The 16589-nt window shown below is 40.7% G+C and overlaps 1 protein-coding gene across 2 annotated transcripts in view; it reads right to left on the bottom strand.

The window, feature by feature from the left end:
* GPR107 (G protein-coupled receptor 107) overlaps positions 1 to 15205 on the bottom strand; it is a 41446-nt gene extending 26241 nt beyond the window's left edge. The window contains exons 1-12 of one of the 2 annotated variants that reach the window (XM_069770592.1): positions 15061 to 15205; positions 9790 to 9915; positions 8905 to 8955; positions 8548 to 8636; positions 7692 to 7858; positions 5855 to 5889; positions 5588 to 5644; positions 4646 to 4756; positions 2971 to 3104; positions 1979 to 2054; positions 908 to 981; positions 216 to 333 (exon numbers count right to left, since the gene is read on the bottom strand). In XM_069770592.1, coding sequence (XP_069626693.1) covers positions 216 to 333; positions 908 to 981; positions 1979 to 2054; positions 2971 to 3104; positions 4646 to 4756; positions 5588 to 5644; positions 5855 to 5889; positions 7692 to 7858; positions 8548 to 8636; positions 8905 to 8955; positions 9790 to 9915; positions 15061 to 15171 — 1149 coding nt within the window. In that variant the 5' untranslated portion in view covers positions 15172 to 15205. Of the gene's footprint in view, positions 1 to 215; positions 334 to 907; positions 982 to 1978; positions 2055 to 2970; positions 3105 to 4645; positions 4757 to 5587; positions 5645 to 5854; positions 5890 to 7691; positions 7859 to 8547; positions 8637 to 8904; positions 8956 to 9789; positions 9916 to 15055 lie in introns of both variants that reach the window. The other variant, XM_069770593.1, reaches the window with a different exon arrangement.
* Positions 15206 to 16589: the final 1384 nt, after the last annotated feature.

The following is a 16589-nucleotide window of genomic DNA, read 5'->3' as shown; positions in this document are numbered from 1 at the left end:
GATCACCACTATCTCATACTCAATACAGGGAAAAAGCAGGGAAAGTTACAGAAGTAACTTCTGACCCAAGAAATTCCAGCTCAACTTCCACTGTAACCAACAGGCTTATACAAGCAGTAACTATGCAGTATTTTGTGAAGGATTCACAGCCTTTTACAGTTCACACAAGCAGCTCTCCCACAAGATAGTAAGTATTGACACAGCTCAGTCCTCACCTGAAGTGGGATGACAATCATGAAAATTTTTTTGTCTTTATCTGACAGGATGTGTTTAATGAAAGCCCAGCCTGTACCAATAAGGGCAATAGTGATGAACAAAAGCGCACCCTTCAGTCTGAAAGAAACAGACACCACAGTGAGAGACTTTATTTTACCGCATTTCCTCTTCTGCCCAGGTTCTCGCCTACAATCAGTAAAGCCACAAACCCAAACAAATGCCTTGCTATTCATAGTTTTGGCAAGTGCTTATCCTACAACAGCGAAACAGATGTACTTTCTTACAACTGTGTATCACAGCAATATTACGCTTCATTCACAATTGTCAATACATGCAATCTTTTCCTGGGGGAGTCATCCATTCACCATCATGAACACGAGAAAACACTGGCAGCTGTACCCTCTTACCATTCACACCAAGAGCAAATTAGATACTTGAATATTAGCATGAACAAAGCAAAGCAAAGCATTTCTTCTCCTTTTACTCCTCCACCCAGATAAGTGCCAATTCTCTGCAGCTGCCCTCTGTAAGTAGAGCTTTCCCCTTCACACAGGGCTGATTGTTGTCTTGTCATTCAGACCATAGTACCAAAGAATCAGCAATTTTCCAGTTTTCTCAGGAGGGGGGCAGCCCCACAGAGAATTCAATTCCATTGTTTGAATCTATCACATTAATCTTCTGATATACTTACAGGTGAGTGATGTAATAAACAACAGCCCAGCCTTCCATAGGAAATCCCTGAGAAGAAATGTAGTAATAGTCGATCTGGAAGCAGAAAATACAGTATGTTACTTTACAAGCTGCTCATCAGCACCCCACCCATGTCTATAAAATAGGTCTGCTTGACAGCCACTTCCAGTTTCATTTTCCAATCAGTGTGTACAAACTCAGCTCTGTTACATCTTAGACATTACTTCCTCCCAACATGTTCTAGTTTTGTTTAGCAACAATAAGGTCATTTCCATTTGCTGTATTTCCTAAACGTTAGTGGATATATCTCATACAGCCTACATGTATTTCCACACAGCTCCCACACTTAACTATAGGTAAACAACTGCATTTGTAACCTATTTATTCTTTCATTGTTCAAGTTCAGTTGCATTAGGTGACTAGAGGCTTTGTAGTTTCACTGGAAACCAGATTCAATTCATTAGACTTGCAAAAATGTTTGCAGCAGTTATCCTATTATGAAGGTGACAATCATGGCTGGCACAAACACTGAAGGATGAAATGCTTGCCATTACCTTTGTTTATGAGATCTTTCTATTGGGAAGGCAAAGTCAATACAATCCAACAGAGACTATGTATTGAAAGCGTTAAAGCTTATAACATTAGATCTGTTACAGTACACCATACTACTCCATCTAAAGTAGTGCCTTTGAATTTTACCAACACTCATCAAAGTTTCCATTTATTAACATTTATTGCAAGCCACGTAGCTGAAGCAGCACCATAGCTCAAGCTTTCAGGCCAGCCTCAGACGGCCAAAACATTAGAATTCATGGAACTCATTCAACCCTCTACATGCTTGCTGCTTCACCACTTCAGGCCATGATCTCAATTGTATTTAAAGTCAGAATTTGCTGATGAAAACTGAATCGCTTCTACCAAACAGCTGCAGTTCAGTTCCAATGCTTCAATATGAAGGACACTTCTCTCTTCCTCCTGTTCTCCCCCCTCTCCCCCCAGCAGATTTCTCTAACAGCATGCCCTGGATTCTACTTCCTAGCTGAACAGCTTAAGGCAAAGACATCATACGTACCGCATGGAAGACTAAGGACAGAGATTTTGTGAAAGGGAGGGCTGCCATTAGCCAGTGAATCTTAAAGACATCATTTCTGGGAAGAAAAAAAGGAAGGAAGAGCATCAATTAAAAGCCAGCAGTAAAAATTTCAGTTCCCAGGTGTATTTCTTTAAAACCTATAAATGTCAAACAGTAACTCCTACGCTGAGTCAACTATCAGTGTAAAAGGATTCCCTTTAATCCTGCAGTCCAAGTTTTTGCAACATCCTGAACAACATTTCAACATGTTCTACAGCTGATTTTTAATACTTGGGTTAATTAAAAATAGTAATTCATAGGAACATCTTGCATACATAGATCATAACTGTTAGAAAATTTGCTAAGCATAATTCAAATGTGTATCACTCCACCCTTCACCCCCAAGTCACTATACCACACTGCCAAGTGAACTCCAGACTACCAAATAATCTGATCACCAAGTGAACTTCAGACTAAGTCAGAAGAAAAGCCAAAATGGAACCATAGGTGCTCCTGGCTTCTGCTGCTATGCTTTAGCTATTAAGAAGAGTGGTCTTCAACTAGGAATTCCTACCACTTTCTATTACAATCAAAATGCTTATGGCTCTCCACTGCCATAAGCTGCCATTCCCCATTTGAAAAAGAAAATTTCGTCCAGTTTTTTTGTCTAGTGCTCTCCTTTTGTCATCAGCTACAGGAATTTCCTGTTTATTTGTTGCCAGAATATATCTTAACATGTACACTACATGAAGAATTTCTTAACATAAGGACTTGATAACTTTAGAACAATGGTCTGCAACAATGATACTGACAGAAGTAACTGTGTTCAACTATAAAGTGTATGTATTAGGCATACAATATTGATCCAGATTTGGAGTTTTAAGTGACTAAATTTGACTGTGAATTGGGTATTATAAGAGGAGGAATAAAAAAAATAAAAATCAAACAAGGTAGACCCATAGTTGTCACTGACACTGAACTAGTCCGCCTACCTGCGTTTACGAAGTATGTGGATCCATACAGTCCCAGACAGGAAGAAGAAGATAGCCATGGAAATATAAAGTTTGGGCAGTGGGATCTCACCAGCTGAGAGGTAGCTTTCAGGATTCTTCTCCGTAATTTCTATCTGAATATTAAAGGTATGTTATGTGTACAGCTGAAGAAACATTTTGTTAAAGCCCTGAGTTAACAATTACAGTTCACAATCAAATTTGCTCATTTAAAATTAGCTTTTCTGAAGCAGTGACTGTTATGAGACTCAAAGAAAAAATAAAAGCAATTCTTCATCCTCAAGAATCTCAAAACGGTTTGCAAAATTATACCTACAACAATAATTTCCTTGAAAAGCAGAAAAGGACAGAGGTTCCTTCCAGTGCTCCAGTTATGCAGCATAATTCAGAAAGACCAAGTAATTTTCCCAAAGAACAGTTGTTCTCTGTACCAAATTTCACAGAGTTTGCCCATCTTTGATTCAGAAACAGTATCTACAACCTTGCATAAAGAAGCAGAGGTTTTAACACAGTCCCAATTTTAGGTGTGGAAAGAGTCATACATAGCTGAAAAACTCACTCTTAGGTTTACTAGAGTGGATTTCTTCACCTGTCAAGAGAAAGGAAGCACTCTCCTGCAAGCCTATCATCCTGTGACTGAGAAAACAAAAGCTTTATTTAACATCCTATTTATGCCCCTCAATGGCTTGGTTATATGTGCTAGGACTTCACTAAAATAAAGCATCAAGACTAGTTTGAAGCACTGAAACTCCTACATCTCAGTACAGCCAAGCAGGCTAGTTATCCAGGTTTTCTTCTCTAATTTCTTCAGTGGGTCAAAGCAACAAACAGCAATTAAAAAACTTGGTCTTCTAAACATACAACTTCAGAAGCGGATTTAAAGTAGTCTAGCCTGAGTTAAGTTAGGGCTGCTAAGTTTTATCATGTGCATGTTCCCTTGCTCTTCCCTTGCAGTAGCATCAGCACAGCCATGTAAAAAGCAGTTCAAGGGTCTGATCTGGCTGAGAGCTACCTCAGTCAGTGACAGGATTCATTACAGAATAGCTCACTATACACCAGCGTGGATGCCAGCATGAGCACAAGAAAGAGAAAAAAGTGAAAGCCTGAGTTGTGATAATGCATTCTGGCTCAAAAGGGCATAGGACCAATCCCTTGGATGTTAGAAGTGATAAGACATTTGCTATAACATATTGCCTTTAAGATGTACATCTAACAGTGTAAAAACACATCTTTAATTAGGCCAGAAAACGCAAAAACACTGAATTCACAAATACCAACAATTTAGATTGCAGCAATAGCCTCAATATCTGCAATTGTGTATAGAAAAAAAAAGTGATTTTTGAGCACAGCAAAACACGAACAGCTGTTTTAGCTCCCATCTCATTACAGCATCTAGTCACAACTGTGTAGACTGAACACAGCCCACACACAGTCATCAGATTTCCAGACATTTCTCCAAAACTAGTATTTTAATCTTCTTACTGTAGTTGATTCCTTCAGAAATGCCACTACAGAGATTAAATGCACAACTCTGAATCACTTCCCACCCCATATATACACTCATGTACAGCGTGTGCTTGGTATACAAGCTAGAATTGAAAGCTGTGTATTTCAGTCTAAGTGAATGAATTAATTATACTTTAGAAGCTATACTCACATCAAGACTAAATAGCCGCTGATCATTAGTCGGCCCATCACTGCCAACACATTTATGGAAATATAGGCTGTAGAGACCTTCTTGGTTATCAGAGCTGATGTTAAAAAAAAACTGAAAATAAGGAATAGGAAAGTCAGCATTCTTCTCATTCACAAAAGGGTTGCCCTGGTAAGAAGCCATCTCTGCTGAAGCATGAAAAAAGTCAGTCATTTAGGGTCTGTTGGTTCCTTTCAGCCAAGCATACTGTTCTGAGGATACCAGCATATCTGCAAGTTTCAACAGAATTCCAAATGCAAAATCATTGCACCTATCCGTGATTACACACTCTGGTAATCTAAGACCTTTATCAAAGACCTTTAGGCATCGGTGTTTAACTTACTTCACGACAGAGAAAAGATAACAAGAAGTGTATATTTAACATGTAAAATTTTGATCATACTCGCCCTAAAGCATAAACAGCTATTCTGTTCCTCCCCCGACCATACAAACTGTGATAGCTATGGAAATGAGATTTGTGTCACATAACAGAATTTTAAATGTGTTTGTTTGTAGTACCCAACAATCACAAGTCAACCAGGGTGCTCAAACAAAGTATTAATCTGGTTTCATACAGAATATCTTCCTCCTAAGTGAATTATCAGTCAGGTCACGGTTATTTGTTGTTAGAAATCTGTATGCACTAGTTGGGCCACAGTAAATTTTAATATGCCGAGGCTCACAGACTGAGATATTTAGAAGAACTGCATCACACCAAAAGACAGTTTGAAAGAGCTCCCATACCTTATGAAGAAAGAGATTTCCAGCACTCACTCTTAACATGAATCCACTCAGACTTACTGAGCTATCAGACAGGCATCTATACCAGACTTTTACTTTTCACAAAGTAGTACAGTGAAGGAACTGCCCGCACACATTAAAACTAGACACTGACAGACACCCTACCTGAAAAGAAAAAGTTCCTCTGTCATTGTGAACAGGATGTTCTTGTTCCACTATGCTCTGGGAAAAGGAAAAGAGACTCTTAAGATTTTTTTTAAGCCGGTAACTACCCCATTTGGCTACATCATACAGATAAGCAAAACTGCATTCTGTATATTTACTTTGGAGGCTGTGAGCAATAGAAAATAATACTCTCCACCTTCTGGCTATGCTTATACTGGAATATTCCCCCAGGTTCTTTCCGAAAGAGAGCAGCAGATAGTTTCTTACCTGGGAGGATGTTGTACTTCGTTTGGACTTCTTATCTAGAGATAAAAGTATTAATGGTACACTTAGTGTTTGCATTAGACATCCTCATGACTACCACCTTTTACACATTGCCAATACGTTACTCAAACCTTCCTATACTCACCTGTGCGGCAGTTTCCTAGATAATCATTAACAGAGATTCTTTCCCAGTCTCTCCTTACTCTCCCAGGACCCCTCCCACAAGTATATGCATTCTGAATGCATCCTCAAATGCTAGGATAGGCTTCTCTACTATTACACCTTCTATGAAAGCCCACCCAAGAAATCTTTCCAACCCTCCAATTAAAGGGATGCAGGAGGCAGATGACCTATACCAGTTGCAGGCTACAGCCTTGTTTCATACAGTCTACAGCTATGACTTTTAGTGTTATGACTGAGTACTGTTAATCTCACTGACTAATCTTAACCTGGACATTAATACATGGCCTGACAAACATACAGAAGTTCTAATTAGCCCCAGGAGAGGAAAAAAAGTTCTCAGCTCTCTACTAAGCAAGGCCCCAGTAAAAACACAAACAAAAACCAAACAAATACCAAAAGCATAGGTAACCTGCCAAATCAGTATCTGTTCTGAACTTGAGAAACTTAAATTGCCAGGAGACTTCAACAGAGCAGCATGTCAAGTTCACAGTTTCACTCCATTCCCATAAGAAGCTTTTCAAGCATAAGGTCATCCCACTCTGCCAGGAAGCAAAAGTTCAAGACTTAAGCTTTGCTTTTGGCTCCCACACCTCAGTGCACTGTCAATGTGCACGTTAGACTTTTTAATGCAAGAAAAAGCAAAACTAGAGCCGTCAGATTAATTCTCTTCAGTGCCATCCAGCTTCAGTTCTTGACTTGTTAGAACAGCTATGCAAAGTTTTCAATGATATCAAAGCTTGTGAACATGACAGGCCAAGACAGACTCAGACTACTTCAGATCAGACTGCTCAGCAGTCTGATCTGAAGTCTAAACTCTTCCAGGGAGGGATAACGTGAACTGTTTAGAGCTAATCCCATCAGAGCGGAGATTTTAAAATTGTTTCATCTGCTGGTCTGGAAGCCAGACAAAGATTTGTGCCTCCAAGAAAGATTACTGGTATAGTTACTTCTCCATCCCCATACCTTCTAAGTGACAGACTAGATTTCAACTCTTTAGATACATAACTACAAACTCATACAAACATTAGCTGGAAAGGACCTGGGGAGGTATTTAATTCAACTTCTGATTCAAAGCATGCCTAGCGTCAATACTATATCACATTGGTCCTGGTTTTGTTTGGTCGTGTTTAAAACCTCAAAGGATGGAGGTTCTACAACTTCCACAAATGATCTGCTACAATGCTGGAATACCTACCTAGGAAAGTCTTATTTTCCCTCCTAACATCCAACCTGAGACACTAAAGACTTAATAAGGGGGAACAGCCACAGGTTACATTGTATGCCACTACTAAAAATAGCTTGGCATCATTGTCCTTCTAACCTTCCTTCAACTAGTTGGTGGTGGCTACCAAATTCTCCCTTACCCTTCTTTCTGCCAGACAAAAGACAATCAAGCACCTCAACCCCTCCTCACAGGTATTGTAGGTCTCCAACAGTCACATTAGGTCTCTGCTGGATCAATGGAACTGGTTAACACAAATCACTGAGCAGGAGAGACTCCAGCCCAAAAGGTAGCTCTGTGCACAGGTTTACACAAGACCATGCATCAAGTTCTAGCCCAAGGGGACACCAGAATGTGACGACAACACACTGCTGGATGCACATCAATGAGGAACTAGCAGTGAGAACACATATAGGTCAGCTTTAGCAGGCTTACCTGTGCTGTCTGTATTTTGCTTGGTCTCTGCAGGATTTTTACCAGCATCACTGCTCTGTTCAGACGTTTTCAGTGGCTTGGTACTTAAGGCAGTAACATTTTCCTCAGACATGAATGAAATTTTAGGTAACAAAGCAGCAGCTTCTGCAGAGAACCGTACTTTCACACTAAATAAACAAAGAGTTTTTATACAAAATGAAAGCAAATCAACATTCATAAAGAGGCTATCTGTCATAGCCTACGTATACCCAATAAAGGAAAATCAACTTGTCTTGACTTTTTTTTTTTTTTTTCACCACAGAGAACAGGCAAGCACCAGATCATGACTTACAGCAGCCTGGCATTGAATTGATCATTGTGGGAGAAGTCACATTATACATTTACATTAAATACAAGAGCAGCTGAAGAAAAATAAGTTTATTCAGTTTTAGTAACCAGAGTTTCATTAGAAATTATGTTTCCACACAAACAGTTACAGTTGTTCTTGCAAAAGAAAGCACTGCAGCCTCAAAGGTACTTCCTAAAATAGCTCATTCAAGACAAACAATAAAGCAGCATATTCAGTGCAAGCTGCAAAAGTGACCCAAGACTTCAAGTTCATGCCTTCAGCACAATTAAGGTATGATTCTTTTGTCCTATGTCCCCTTATCCCTCCAACATACAGCAAGAATTCTTGGACCATTTTATAGTGCGCATCTTTTTCTTTCACTCTCACCTCCCCTCAACTCTCACGTAACCCGTTAAAAAATAAACTGCATGCACAGCAGCTTTCCAAGCTCTTAAATAAATTTCACAAGTGTTACATTAGCTTCAACTAGAGAATAACTTTAAAATGTAGTGTACGCTATTTACTTACACTTCAGTTTTGAAGTCCAGAAGTAAGATTACAACAGAGACATCTTGCTCTGGTTTTTTTTTCAAGATACAGTAATCCACTTCTTCATCCTGGTAATATAAGCAAAACATCTTTGAAGTGCCCTCCTGTTTATAAGAAATGGGACATGTTTCCCCTCAGGTAGAGGTTACTATTCTTAGCCTAGCAAGTTGTAAAACCAAATTATCCTTAACAACCTGCCCATGACTAAAGCGCCAACCCCCGCCCTCTTTTTTTTTTTTTTTTTTTTTTTTAAATTTCTTCCAACTGTTCCTGGAGTAAGGTAGACTATGAGATGTCCCCAGCTTAGAAAAGTAAGTTCACATCTCTTACTCTTACCAGGTAAGTGGAGAACCCATCATTCCTTGTTCGATCCAAACTGAACCCCACCTATGAAATAATTGAGAAGAATCTGTCAAATTAAAACAGTTCAAGTTCCCCTAGTATCAGAAGCCAAACCACCACTAAAAGAATCAAAGATACTGCTCTCTAAATAAATTAACCTACGTTTAAGGCAGAATCCAAGTATTTTTCTCATTATCTAATTAGACACAAAAAAATTATTCAAATATAATAAACCTGCTGCTTCATCCATATCCACCAAGAATAAAATGTATACTGATTCAAACTCAAACTAATCTAGAGTACCTTCTGTCCCTGAACTTTTTAACTTATTTCAGTATTTTTCCAGATGTTTTTGCTTGAAGAAAACATTTAATATTTTTAGCAATAAAGAGGTTGAACTGTGCAGAAGAGTAAGAACACAGGTCTGTTTTCCACCCTAGCATTTCAGTCTCTGTTAAAATCACTAATATAATGTGCTATGTAACACTTAATGTTACGAGTCCTCTAAAAATAAGACAGTCACTGTTCTGGAAACCTACTGATATGATGATTACAAGATGCATTGCAATGCAACAGGACAACAATGTGAAAATCTCACATGAGAAGACTGCTTAGGAAACCTATGTTCAACATAGGTTATAGATGTGTACATTGAGTTCAGTAGAGGGTCCGATAAGTTAAAGTTTATCCTTAAAGCAGAATGGATAGCGCTCAAGGATAAATCTCACAATATACATATCCTCACAAACGGCTTGCAGTGGGGAGCAAAGCCAACAGCACCACCAGTTAGGATCTGGCATCTCAACCAAGTCAAGGCATCTAGTGCAAGGGCAGTTTCACAGAAAGCTTAATACAGTCATTAGACTCAAAGTAACTTACTGACAAGCTACTCTTGTCATCAGAGTCCACAGGTGGCTTCAAAGAAAGGTTGCTGACATTGACTTTCATGAAACCGTCCTTGAAGAAGCCAAAGGTATTCAGGTGCACCTTCTGTCTCACATCATCCTGTAAGAAAAGAAAATAAGTTTACAAATCACATACACAGTCATCTGCAGCAGCAAAGGGAAGCGGGGAGACAGAGATTGACACTTACTTAAGTATTCATGCAAAACACCTATCTGACCATACCAAGAGCAAATTTCTTTAGGATACCTTCAGATACAACCAATTATTTCACTGGAATCGACTCTTCCAATAACCTGAACAGCAAGAACTTTAAATAAATGTGTCTTTGCTAATTACGTGGCTATACTATTGAGAAATATGCAAGAAAAAAGTTTGGAAGAAATTAAATACCTGGTATCACTAATTAAACAAAATATTGCTACCAAAAAAAAAAAAGAGACTGCAGACAAATCAAGACAGCTATCATTTGAATGCTAGCTACTGTCATTGCAACGGACTGGAGGAATTAGTTGACTATAGCGATCTTACCTAACTGAGAGCTGGGTTTTGGCCAAGTGTTTAACAAGTATCACAGTGTATTGTCATCCCATCAGACCTTCTATGTTAGGCAGGGTCAATGTTTGGACAGTCAAACACCTAATACACTGGAAAAATACGTGTATGGTGTAGATGACAAAATTTCTTACGTAGTCCCATTCCTCCAAATGATTTTTAGCAAGGCCTTGTGTCTTATAAGTAGGATAAATACTGAAAACTGGATATGTGGGTTCAAACAGAATCACTTGGGTTAGTTTCTCTAACAGGAAAATTCAGATCCCCTCCTCTGCTCCCAGTCTTAGTTGCAGAATAATTTACTTCCTCTCAGTCTGGCAAGGAAACTGTAGAAACTGATCCCTTTCCATGCCTTCCTCAGTTGATAAAGGATCAACTACAGTGAACTTTCTTATTTTTTAAATAAGGAGGTCATGAAGGACCTCACATGAAAAGTGGCAACTGTGTGTAATCTTTACTACACCAGATGAGGAAAGGTCATACCCCTGTTACTTTGCATTCATAAGTCAATAAATAGGTATGCAGTTGGACCCTCAAACCTACTGGATCATTAATTGGAAGAAAAGCAGAAACAGAGCAACAAAAGTTAAAAAGCAAGTTTAAAATGTGGTTTAAAGCACTTTTACAAGTTGTCACTAAAAAGAAAATTGTTTCTTCTAGGAAAAGATAATCAGATTGCAGAATACTCTTAAGCAGAGAAGTCAGCTGCTAAAGGCAAACAAACTGTTCTGGACAAGGTACTGGAAGATCAAGCTAAGAATTGTAGAAGTACAGTAAGTTCTCTCTCTTCCTTTACCCCAGTGTTAATTTTGACATCTCTGCATAAAACATTCCTGACGCATAAATATCACTCGCCATAGCAGCAGGACGCTAATCCTGACACAGCTAACCTGTAATCTAGCTGTAATAAGATCGCCCTAATAGAATCAAGTTAACCTGGCAAATAACCAGATGGTTCCCTTAATGCTCAGAAGAGGAAAAGAAAAAAAAAACACGTTAGCGACACATGGCTCACAGCAGATGCCTTGTTCAACAGAGTATTATAGCTGTGCTGCCTTCGGGTTCTAGGTCCCTTAACATGCTTGAAACAAGACCGCATTTGGTTCCTTTAACACTGCTTTCAATGTAATTTCCCAGTCAGAACAGAAGATTAGTAGTAGCTCTTTACATAGCACATCATGCATATTTAATCATATCTGGACAGATAAGCATTTCTCTGGGTGATTGGGTAGAGGGGAGTATGAGGGGGGGGATACAGTCTCATCTAGCCACAAGGTGTTTTGCACCTTGTAAACATGACCAGAGACAACTGCTTAATTCAGAGTACTTGCAAAAGCTATTCAGTTCAATTTAACTTTATTTACTCTGCCAGTTAACTAATATGCTCTCCACCAACAAAAGATAATTCATATACAACACACACACTTTCCTCCCTGGTTTTATCTCAGCTTTAAGTGCTTAGAGTTTACAGCCTTAGTTCACAAATCCTTCAGCTTTACATGATCCCACATGCTCTGTCACCAGTTGCCACCAAGCAACAGCACACTCTCCAAGAGCATCTACTACTCCACATCTTGACAGCTTAAAGATACTGGCTTATAATAATTGTCTCACCTCTGACAGGAGGTTTAACAGGTTGGAAGAATCCAGCTTTTATTTAAAATCACTCAACTGCTGACTTCAGAAATAATCAATTGTAAGTTGTAGTTTGTTAGCATACACATTATTTTAACTTACATAGGATGAATTTAACGGTTAAGCCTGCCCCTTTGAGAAGAAATGGTCTGGGACTCATCACTAACAGGTTACAGTCAAACCAATACCGTAAGTTCTGAGTTTATTTCCATAAAAAATCTTCCACGTTCCTTTGGGATAAAATTTGATCCTGCAACATTTCAGTAAGATTACAGGAAAGTGGTATCCAAGATCCTGTAGCCCAGAACAGGCAGAAAAATATTCTTTAACATTTTACCCAAAATCTAATTGGGATCACGCTATCAGTACAGTGAAAGTTTCGTCAGAGTGCTTACCCTTAGATGGAAGAAATATTATTATTTGTGTGAGACTAATAGCAAGACTTATAATTTGTGTAAGACTAAATGAATTACTGTGAAAGGTATTTTCAACTTGAGCAACTGAAGCCTGAGATCCACCAACATTAAAAGGCCTCAAGTACTTACAAACAACCACTGAAAAATAACATCTTCCAAATAATAATTTGACATGAAACTGCAATCTTGACAGTATCATAAAATAGGAGAGGTCTTACTTCCCTTTTGGAAGCCAGATAATTGTAAAAATAACTCGCTTTAACCAAAAACTAATACCACCGCTACACAGTGTTCAGTTGGATGGTTCCTCCTGAAACAGGTATGTTTGGCTGTTCACTAGCATTAAACTTAACTGTGTGCCTGACAAAGGCCTCATTTAGACCAACTTTCTCATCCTCTGAGACCATTTGCCATTGCGTTGTGCAAAACGTAAGGCTTCAATATTATAGCATTCAACTGTTAAGACAACAAAAATCTTTTTTTGGTCGAGAGAAACATTCCAACCAGCAGCTACTTCTGGAAGCCTCTGAAAATTGTTTCCATCAGTCTTCTATAAATCCAGTTTTCGTAGGTTGTTTCTGGTTTTGCTTTTTTTTTTTTAAACATATCTCATTGAACTAATGAAGCTGATAACAATCACTACTAAGGAAGAGAGTCTCCTTTGACGAGGTTAGTCTAACAGCATCATTCAAACAAATTATTTTTCTAACTCAGAAGAAATAAATCATTTTGTATGCTTTTACAAAGATAAGTTATTTTCAGAACGGGAAAACACTCAGACTGTGGCTTGCTTTTCTGACAACAAAAAAGCTTCACCTTTGCATGCTAATTACTAAGATACAAGAATGCGGCTATTCTAACTTAAGCAATAACAGCTTGTTTGAGGAAACCTAATATCTAACACTCACACAAAGTTGTGGCCTTTAGCTTGGCACAGCGTCAAAGCACGCTTACAAGCAAGGAGCCAATGGCAAGAACACTAGAAGGGAGATTTCATTGTGAAAGGGTACAGTTGTTGGAGCCTAATGTTTACATAAATGCTGTAAAGCAGTAGGTGAAGTAGAAAGGGAGAGACTGCACTCTAACAATAAAGCTTATGTTTATACAGGAGACGGACAGAGGCATTAACACACTTCTACCTTCCACAGTGCTTTGTAGGTCGGTGTTGCAACTCACACAAAATACCTACAAAATTAAAACCAATTAAACCCCACTTTGATCATAAAAATCAGCAAACAGTTTAGTAATTGATCCAGGCAGTTAAGAGACACCCTAATAGGAACTGGAAGCTGTAATGTTTGCTGCTGAGAACATTTGCTGGAGGCCAGTTTAAAAGTTTTCTATGTAAGGGAAAAGTATCACCCCAGGAGAAATTCTTCCAGCACTCAACTGTTGGTCACAAATTCCTTAAAACAATAATGTAACCAGCACAAACCTCCTTGTTTATTGCTTCAGATAAAAGTTTACTTTTCCTGAAGCAGAAGAATATTCATGTGGTCACACACTAGACAACTACATAGTCTGGAAAATTCCCTACGAATAAGTCACAAACGTCCCCCTAGCATTCACTGCATCCCAAAGGCTGAAGGGGAACTCCTGCAAAGTTATGGCACTCTCCTTCAACTGCTACAAGAACACAGTGATGTTGGTCCTAGTCGTATACCACTTCATTAACTTCTTCCAGTGTTTCTACTGGCAAACTATTGCATGTTATTGACAACAAGAACAGAATTAACAACCTAATTCTAAAGATTTACAGAGTGCTTCATGAACTGTATAGAAGTCCTTAAAAGGCATCACCCCAAACGCACAGTTCCTCTACCACATAACAACTGTACAACTTTTCATTTAAAACACAACAGACAGCGACACTCTGGAGCTGCAGATCTTTGCCAGGATCTGCAGCACTTCCCATCAACAACCCTGAATAACTAGTTTTTCTCAAATATAGTCATAGGAGGACACAACACTCTTTCAAAGCACAACCAGAAGTCTACCAAACTGAAACAGAGAGATATCAGCATTGATATCTTTTTCTGCCTCTATGGTTTGCTTGATTAGCGCAAAGAAACTAAACCTGGAAGACCAATAAAACAGCCACACGGCCTTTTAAAATCAGCAACCAGCGATCAAGACAGGAAGACTGCTGCAGAGTGCAGATTAAAAGCAAAAGCAACCCCAACCCCCCTTCGGAACCTTCCCCCCAGCTCACATTCAGCCCTCTCTTATCACACACAGCTTTGTTCCTTGCCTTTAACAGGACGTGAAGCATTTGCACCTTCAAACCGCTACAGTTCTGAGGCCCCTTTCACACGGTTTCCCCACAACTAAGAAACAGACGGCCAAAACCGCAGGGATGGGGGCTAAAGGGATGCGTGAGGAGGAGGGAGAATAACAGGAAAAGCAGAACACAGCGGGGCCCGGGCAGGCTGAGGCGCAGGGGGAGAGCCCAGAGAGAAGCGAAGAGGGCGAAGGGCCAGGGGTAGGCAGCGGGACGAAGCCGGAGGCGAGGAGAGGAGAGCCCCGGCCGTGGGAGGCGGGCAGGGCCAGGCCGGCCCTGCCGCTCCCCACATTCAACCCGGAGGGGGCCCAGCGCGGCCAGGAGCTGAGCCAGCAGGGACGGGGGCGGCGCAGACCTTACTTTGAGGGTGAGATGATGGACGCGGGCGCCGGCCGGGCCCGCCCAAAGCAACACCAGCCCCAGCACGACCGCGGCTCGCACCAGCGCAGCCCCAGGGCCGCGGGCCGCCATGTTTATTCCAGCATCAGCATCCCCTTCCCGCGCCACTTCCGGGGTCAAGGGGCGGGGGAGGGGGCACGTGACCGGGGTGGGGCTGCCCCTCAGTCCTGTCACCGCCGGGTCTCCCCTGTCACAGACGCTCGTCGCCTGTCACCGGGGTTTGTGCCCTGCCACCGGGGTTTTGTAGCTTCCCAGCCCTTTTCTCTCCCCCTAGGGCCTTTCTGGGCTCCGCCGGGCTGCCCCCCCACCCGGAGGCTGCCGCCCACGGTGCTCATTGGGGTGGCCCGGGCCCCTCAGTGAGGGCCATGACAGTGGCCGGGGCCCTGTGGTGGGCTCCCTCCTCGCTGGTGGCCCTCGCTGCTCTCACAGGGAGACAGTGGCCAAAGGAAACCCCTGAGCCTCGCCCAGACCAGCCTTTGTGGCGGTGCTTAGCGAGGCCCTGGTGTGGGGTGAGGTGACACAGAGCTGCTCTTCCCGCCTTAGCCCTCAGCCATGCAGCATAGTTCATGGGGACATTTGGGGTTGTTGCTTCCAGCTCAACTGTGAATCGGCTGGCAAGTTTCAGCTTCTGCCCAAGAAACTGCCTTTCTGTTTAAAGCTGGGGTTAGAGAATTAATTTTAAATACCACCAAAAAATATGTAACAAAACAAAGGGCTTTCTGCTTTGTTACTGGAATGGTGTTGAAGCTGTTGAACTATTTGAAACTGGTAGCTGTAGTCCCACTTAAAGATGAAAGCGACAAGCAGATTGGGCCTGGCTTCTGTGACTTCTCTGTTGCTCAAACCAAGTAACACAAGCAGCAAACTAAACATGAATAGTAGCAATTAAAATGGCTTTTAGGCTAACATTGCTAAAAAAACATTTGAAAGGCTACGCACTGTGTCTTCGTTATGGGAAGCCATCAATGTAAGTAAATGTAATTCTTCACTGGGGAGTCCTGTGCTGTCAGCTCTTGTAACTCAAACATTCTGACTTTCAGTGTATGGAGTAATAGCTGTGCAAGTTTCTTCATCTAGAGCCAGATAAACAACTGGATGGAACAGGTGAGTAGTAAAATGCAAGTAAGGGTGAATAGGCAGAGAAAAATCAATAGTCTTAACCTTTATATTAGCAAGATTATGTAGAATGTCCCATCTTTGTACAGAGGTGATTCAGATGTTACTGTATGTTACCTCTTACAGTTTCCTTTCCCCCTTTTCTTTTATACTCTTAGGTAATAAAATAAACACAGAAATCTCACCATCAGCCAAAGAAACCTAGACTGGTACCAGAAAATATCTGGAAGCATAAAAAAAAAAAATCAGTCTCTTTTCCTAGCAGGATTGTCTCTGGGCAGTAACTTGCACGTGCCGCTAGATGTCCTGTCAGCATCAGGCCTTGTAGTGCACGTAGCTACTACACCCCACAGATTGTAAGAAGCCTAAGTAAC

Source organism: Haliaeetus albicilla, chromosome 26 (genome assembly GCF_947461875.1).
Source record: "Haliaeetus albicilla chromosome 26, bHalAlb1.1, whole genome shotgun sequence".
In the NCBI taxonomy this organism is placed as follows: Eukaryota; Metazoa; Chordata; class Aves; order Accipitriformes; family Accipitridae; genus Haliaeetus; species Haliaeetus albicilla.
The sequence above is the reverse complement of the archived record's forward strand: the minus strand, read 5'-3'. Positions and strand labels throughout refer to the sequence as shown.